A 7,784-nucleotide genomic window follows, 5' to 3' on the forward strand; every position below is an offset into this window, starting at 1 on the left:
TGATCGTTGACCATGAAAGTAGCCTCTTCCTTAGAAAGCATGAGTTAAGGATGGACGACCAAAATAGCGCACTTTCAGTGTTCTCAATGTAATGAAATGTATAGACTTGAAATGACTTGAAACTGCACAGATTACATATTGATCATGATCAGATGTAGTCTGAGTATCAACAGTGCAGCACAGAGGATGTTGTTCTTGGGTGTTATCCAAAATGAAATGAGAGCCAAATTGATACATTTGTCGATAAATAACAGGACATTATAGTACAGGCATGCTGAAAAGTACAGTATATTTGCAGTGATTTGTAACTAGATAGTCCACAGTGGCCTCTAACTGTGAAATGTTTTGGAAAGGACACGTCCTGCATGTATTTCATAACAAAAAAACAACAACATCATGTTTTTATAAGGGTTCATTTGTTTTATTCTTTCTTTCAGATCTCAAGAGCAGTCTCAAAATTCCAGGATTAGACGGGACTGATTGTTGGAAGTCTAGAGTTGTCATCAATTTGGGAAATTTTCAATAAAAATGTCTCTTTTTGCCACCCTCTCAACAACCGGAGTCAAAGCGCCTCTGGGCAAACACAAAGAGCAGGCAGCTATGTTTGCAGTGACTGCTTCAGCAGATAATTTAACATTCATTTTATAGTTGTTCTACTTTCCAAAACAAACTGAATTCTACCAACTTCACATGTTCAAAGTGATGGCCATCTATTTATTTCTACTGTGGATCTGTGCTGTAGCACAAGTCCCGATAAGACAGGTGTGAAGTTTGGATCTTGCACGTACCAAACGTTGCGTAACAAAGCAAACGAACGGCGTAAGATACAGATAACCACAGAGGAAAACATCCAGCTCTCCACTCAACCCAAGTTCTTTTGTACAGCAGAGTATGGCAACTTAACAGGGAGAGGGGGAAATCCCACAGTCTCAGAGCAATGCTTAGAAAAGCACTACATAAATTGCAGAGGTGATCGTAAACTCAGAGGTAATTTCACTATTGATTGATGCAAAGCTATTGGCTGTTTCTGGGAAACCACAGTCGGTAATATGGTCAAATGTCACTGAGAAGACAAAAGCAAATGGTAATGTGATATCCACGCTTGTTAAAGGTTTGTAACTGATCACAGAAAGGCAGCTCCAACTGTTTTCCTGCAGCATGAACATGCACCGTGGATGACGGACGAAAACAACGAAAGAAATATGCAGCTACTTTTCATAACATCTGGGGCAGATGTGCCCAAAAACTGGAGCTCTCTGCCAACCGCAGAATTTAAGATGTTTTGGGTCAAACCTGACAAGCACATTTGTGGTCTACCACACTGAATAATATGTGTGGTATGCGGATGAGATACTTATGCATCGATGTACAATGCAGTATGCACCCTTTGTGTTTGTTTTAGACTGCGTTCATGTATGTCCAAAGCAATCACTACATGTAGAAACTGTGTGTGTTTGAATATGAATCAGTGTGTGTGAGTAATGCGTGCATGTACAGACAATTGGGAAAAGAGCATTCCTCGGTGACATTAATATGAGAGAATGTGGGCACGATATTCAGCAGTGCAGCAGTGCTCATTAGCAAGACCAAACAAACAGGTCCATGCCTCTGGCTCGCACAAAGACCACTTTGTGAGCCACTCCTCGCCACAAGTTAGCAGCAAACACAGAGTTCAAGGCAACGGAAATGAAAGGTTAGAAAAGAGCTGAAAGTGGAGCAGATAGAAAAAGGGGGGTGGTTCAGCTGAATGTATACATTAATGAAGCAAACCAACTTCTTTGCATACAAACTTAACAGAAAGGGAAGCCCAGAAAACTAAGAGGGAGTCTAGGTGAAAAAAAAGAAGAAAAAAAAGGACATTTTAAACCAACATGATTAAAGGCAAAAGGGACAAAGACAAAAGCTTTCAACAGGTTTCAAACTTCCAAACTGGAGTGGACGGAAAAGTACAGGTGAGTAAAGTAACTTGATGCCTACCTCCAGATCATCCAGTGATCTTGCTAGGCTGAGACGTTTGGCAGACCGGCGTTTGGAGGCACGAGCGACTCCAATACCCCAAAACCTGGATCCCTATTATAGTAAAAAAAAATAGGGCAGATTAGGAAACACAAACAGACCAATACCCTAACCTTAGGTCAAATATGAAAAAGTGGATATAAGATATACTATACACTAAAACACTGTCACTCAAATGCAATTAACTATCTAAATTACACACAATCAGTTAAGACTGACTATGGGAAAAACACAATATTTGATTACTTTAGGTTTGTTCGAACTTGACACAGATGTTAGAGCTGCTCATGAAGTATGAGTTAAATTAGTCAGACTTCTCAGCTAAAGCTTTTGCATCCACATACTCTGAGGGCTATTTTCACATCCGAATGAAAACCACCATAAAATATAATCACATTTTTGACCATTTCAGCCTTCCGTATTCTTATGATTGGAGAGGTTGAGCCTAATGTTTAAACTAGAGTTTAAGAATTGCAGATAATTACCACTGCATGACATGGGCTTTACCCTGTAATTTGCCTGGCTTCCTGTCCAAGATTGTCTTCTTTCTGATCTAAAGCAAGCTGGGGGACAAACGCGCAAATCCAGCTCTTCCTCAGAAACGGAGAAAACGGATGAATGCAGCAAATGGGAGCTGAAAATCTTAAGATTTTGAGGCCAAACTTTATCCAACACACCCTGCGTGATCCCTTGATTTGCAAACACACTCGCCAACATGCTGACTAATTGGGAGTCCTCGGTGTGGCTGTGTGAAAGAAACTGTATTTATATACACACGCAAATAACTCTTTCTGAGACTGCATGGATGCAGAGGGACATCTTGTGGTCAAAGAAGAGACCAACACCAAAAATAATTGCAGTTTCCATGTTTATGACTGACATTGTGAATGAACTAACACTCAGTCATATCTCCTTAAAAACAGCTTTATTTGAACATTCAGTTTTATTTATATGGCACCAAATCAAAACAAATGTCCACTTAGAGCACTTCAAATATACAATCCAATTCAAGCCAATAAATGATTATGGTTTGATTTAAACCCATTAAGGCCTCTGAAAGTAACAGACGAAACACAGTGTGTTGGCACATCAGCAGGTTAAATACACACGCATGTCCTGATCCACTATTTCAGGCTGCAGATTCCTGCTTTGACAGAGAAAAGAAGTGTCTTACTTACATTTTTATTGCTGCCATCTGTCCGCTGTTTCTGTCTCTGTTCAAGAAACCTTTTGGTCCAATCCTCCTTTGGAGGCAGCATCATAACTTTTAGTGAATGGGCATCTGGAGTGTAGCTTACTGGAGGGGGGAGGTCATTTGTGCTGGCCCTAATGAGAATGTTGGAGGCACCGTTATTGGTGGATGTCTCTCCAGCAGAGTCACCACTTAGGACTTTAGACCACTTTGGCTTTGAGAACCATCTTTGGCTACCTCTGAGAGGGTCTCCGAAGAAGTTTGTTTTTTTATCCAAATGTAGAAGAGGGGGTGGGGGCTTAAAATGGAATTCTAGCCTGGGTGGGGGACCTCCATAAAAGCTGGTGAGAGAATCTGGGCCAGGTAGAGACTCTGAAAGGGAATCTGTGCTGGCGCTGTTCTCTGGATTAAATATTTGGCGGTTCTTGGAGACTTTTATTGGGGTGAGGTCTTCAGCTGGAGGATAATCCCATGGACAGCTGGGGAGGTGGGCCCTGAGATGGTTTTGGAATTCAGAAGGGAAATCCCTGTCCGCTCTCTCTTCAGGGGGAGAAGCATTTCCAATACCACTGTCCACTTGGCTGCTGGCACTGCCTTGTTTGTTGGCACTGTCGTTTCCCTTTGCTTGTTGCTGAGCCTCAGAATCAAGTTTGACTCTAAGTTTTTCTACTGCCTCCCCCATGTCACTGTATAGGACTGTTACAAAGTGAAGGACATCTTGAGGAGTCGGAGGGAATTCCAGGCAGCCCAAGGCATCCGGATCTGGAGTGCAGTCAAAGCCAAAGCGGCCAGCAATCCCAATGTGGTCGTCATGATTCCCCAGCTCTGGATCAATAAAAAATACATGGCAGGAGGCCCGCAGAGGACCATCCTCTGGTACACGGCCATTGATAACATGTGCCGTGGTGACCAGGCAAAAGAAGCGGGGGTCTTCAGCGCACACAGCTCCTAAGACAAGGTTCTCAGCAGGGAACGCGGCTAAAACAGCTCCCGCATCGTCACACAGTCGAATGCAATCAAACATGATCTTCATCATCACCAGAGTATGGGTATCTTGCTCTGTGCCCAGCTGTCGGATCCTCTCCCGCATGACTTTTAAACTTTCGTCCTCTGAATCACAAGTGTTTAAAATCAGCTCTGTGGAGCTCAGGTAGCCCACCACCAAAGTCATGTTTAAAAATGCCCATTCTGAACTAGCTTCCTCTGTGTCTGTAAAAACAGAATCTGTGTCCCTCACTGTGGTCATTTCCGCCTTTGGTCGCGCAGATAAAACACTCCACTGTTGTGCCCACTGTGACATATCAGGCTCTGAAACTGGCCTCTGCTTAGTCGCGATAGCATAATTTGTGTTTAAAGGGGGCTTGCTTGAATCAACAGATATTGTGCGGAGAACGCCTTGTTTTTGGAGGATACCCCTTTTCTGAACAAATCCAAAATTTGCATCACTAAGAATGGGGTTTTCTATTGATCGACCCTCTGTCTGCACCACCAAACGTAAGGGTCCTTTGCAGCTTCCAATCAGCTGCACCACAGTCTCATGCGATGCAGTGGACACATCAGTTTCATTGATGGACATGATGCGATCTCCTTGCTTAAGCCCCACCAGGTTAGCAGGGCTCCCCTTCATGATGCCACTCAACAGACACGGCCTCTGACCAGAAATAGTAAAGCCATATCCTGCACGACCACGGATGAGCTCCACGCCCCTGAGCTCCCCAGCGACATTCAAATCCAGACGCCTCCTTGCGCCCTCAGGCTGACCTTGTATTCTCATTTTGGTAGTAGAGTGCTGTGAGATCCAGCGTGTGGGAAATGAAACATTTGCCGATTGCCAACACTAGTGTGTTGTTGTCATCCTGCAGTTGCAAAGTGAGGGGAAAAAGAAAAAAAAGAAAATAGCACATTTCAAAAGTAATAGTTTGCAGTGTATCAAATTTACACAAAGAAGATTGAAGGATTATCATAAAGGACCAGGAAATTTTAGTTCTAGTGTGCTTTTATTGAGGCCATAGATTTTAATTTATTTATTTATATATTTAACTCCGGCTTCCTCCCACTGTCCAAAAAATCATGCATGTTAGGTTGATTGGCATCTCTAAATTGTCCTTAGGAGTGAGTGTGAGCGTGCATGGTTGTTTGTCTGGTATGTCTCTATGTGGCCCTGTGATGGACTGGCGGCCTGTCCAGGGTGTACCCCGCCTCTCGCCCATTGACTGCTGGGATAGGCTCCAGCCCACCCGCGACCCGATCGACGGATTCAGCGGTATAGATAATGGATGGATGGATATTTATATATTTAGTAATTTATTATTATTATTATTAGTAGTAGTAGTAGTAGTAGTATTTTTTATTAGAATTGGTATTATTATTGTTGTTCCTAATATACAATCATTGTAGGCTAAATATTTAATTAAATATTAGGCTAAAATAATTTTTAGCCTAATATTTTAGCCTAAAAATAGGCAAAAATAATTTTTTTGAGCTACTTGACTGATATTATAAGTATTTTCTATTCTATTTTCTATTCTATTCTACTTCAATCAGAATCACTATACACTTAATGGGAGTGTGTTATCCTAGCTCAATTTTACTCTCACTTGCTCAACAAACCAAATAATAAAGCTGACATCAATCTTATTTTACCAATTATATGTCAAAAGATAAGACAGAGGCCGCTTTCGTGTTCACAGCTTGTAAATTACTCATTCACCCCTCCAGCCGTTCCCCCAAAACAAAGTGCCAGCTGGCTCCCTACTCACCAACATTTAACCACAACCGCAGTTTTTACATGTTCCAATACTCAACTCACCGCTGAAGTTGTCAACGCTGGAAAAATCGAACGAAACTTAGCTGCTTCTTCACTCTTGTCAAAGATAATTCACACAATCGAATAATAAAGCCATATAACTTTGACGCTTATATTACCAACACAATAATCGTCCGTTTACCTGTTAAGCGTCGGAAACTTCCGCAAAAACTCCCACAATGTTATGTTCTTCTTGATAAAACTCCACGCGTTTACATTTTTTTCACTTTAAAGGCATCTTTTTTTGTTTTCACATTATTTATAACATTTCTTGTCGTATGCCGTTAGTCTATATGGCAACAAAGTCCATGTGGCAACACACTACGGCACCACCTCCCTCCATTCACAAACCGTGGAAATCACAAAGCTTCTTTCATTGTATCCATGACAGCGTAACGTCCCTGAAGCACGTGACATCTCCTTCTGGCCAATCACCACGCCTGTCACGTTCAATATTCAAACGACTGGGATGAGGCTATTGGCTAATAACGATGGCAGTTGGTAGCCTTTATTTTGCGCTTAAGTAAATCAAATTTAAAAGCCAGAACATTTTCTTTATTAATTTCCGCCAAGAAACTCAGAAGTTGGACCCTTACATTAAATGACGTTATAATCCCGAAAACTTGTACCGAAGTAGCTCGTTAAAATGTATGACACACAATGCAGAACAATAATAACTTCTTAATAATGGCACATTTAATAAATTCAGAGGGTTAGGTCTCACCGATAGACTATGTTTTAGTTGTATCCCACGTTTACCTTCCATGTGGGTCTTCCCAGGTCTTTTCCACAGATGCCACGGATCATGTGTAAACAGGTGGTCAAAGGGCTGCAACGGTTGGGTTTACTACACATGTGCAGTGGCGTTCACACGTTTTCAAAAGAAAAAGGGAGGGATACCAGTCATTTAACAGTCATGTGACAAAAGGAATGCTGTAAGTCAAAAAGCATTGTGGTTTATTTATCATTGGTGTGTAGGTCTCATAATGTGGTGCCGTGGGGAGTAAAAAGCAGAGCTGCTTTGTCATTTTCCTGAAGGATGGACTATCATTGAACTGGTAAGGTTTGTGATAGAGCTTAGGCTCTCATATATCCAAATCCTCTTAAAATAGACTGAAAGCCAATGCCCTTAACATTCCAGCTCTATCACCTTCTGTGTTTTGTATTTCAGTAAGTACCACAGAGGATCACACTGCAGCCAAAACATTAGCATCATTTTGAAACATAGAGAATGGCATATTTCCTTGCATGCTTTAAAATAAATTCTGTGTTTGCTATTTTTAAAATTTATAGTCCTCAATATACACATATATATGTATATATATATATATATATATATATATATATATATACATATATATATATGTATATATATATCCATGATTAAGTGCTGTACAATAGACTTCTCATTGTAGTCACAATCCGTCATCTGTCTTTTTCAGTCTTTGTTACATTGTGAATTCAAGGTCTGAAACTATTGTGTCTGAGAGAGAAGTTCAATATGACCTTGCCAGAACTGGAAATGGCATCCTCGACATCTGTACCAGTCTGTGTTGGTTTCTGGAGCCATATTCTGGCAGCTTCTTTCCAATGGCTTTAATAACAGTAGGGATTGTTGCCTTAAATTCCTGGCTCATGATGCTCAGCTTGCCTTATTTTTGCACAGAACCCTTCTAACATGCAATTAACTTGGCACACTGAAAAATGATTTGACAAGATTCCACAAGGCTGTTGTTCCCACAGTAATTTTAATGGGATACTTGACACGTT

The 7,784-nt window shown here is 41.2% G+C and overlaps 1 protein-coding gene across 1 annotated transcript in view; it reads right to left on the minus strand.

The window, feature by feature from the left end:
* The window catches only part of LOC142368493 (regulator of G-protein signaling 12-like), a 31,654-nt gene extending 26,636 nt beyond the window's left edge, over positions 1 to 5,018 (minus strand). Inside the window, exons 1-2 of the mRNA XM_075450669.1 lie at positions 3,195 to 5,018; positions 1,978 to 2,070 (exon numbers count right to left, since the gene is read on the minus strand). Of these exons, the coding sequence (XP_075306784.1) occupies positions 1,978 to 2,070; positions 3,195 to 4,982 (1,881 nt within the window). The 5' untranslated portion in view covers positions 4,983 to 5,018. The remainder of the gene's footprint in view (positions 1 to 1,977; positions 2,071 to 3,194) is intronic.
* Positions 5,019 to 7,784: the final 2,766 nt, after the last annotated feature.

Source organism: Odontesthes bonariensis, chromosome 19 (assembly GCF_027942865.1).
Source record: "Odontesthes bonariensis isolate fOdoBon6 chromosome 19, fOdoBon6.hap1, whole genome shotgun sequence".
NCBI lineage: Eukaryota > Metazoa > Chordata > Actinopteri > Atheriniformes > Atherinopsidae > Odontesthes > Odontesthes bonariensis.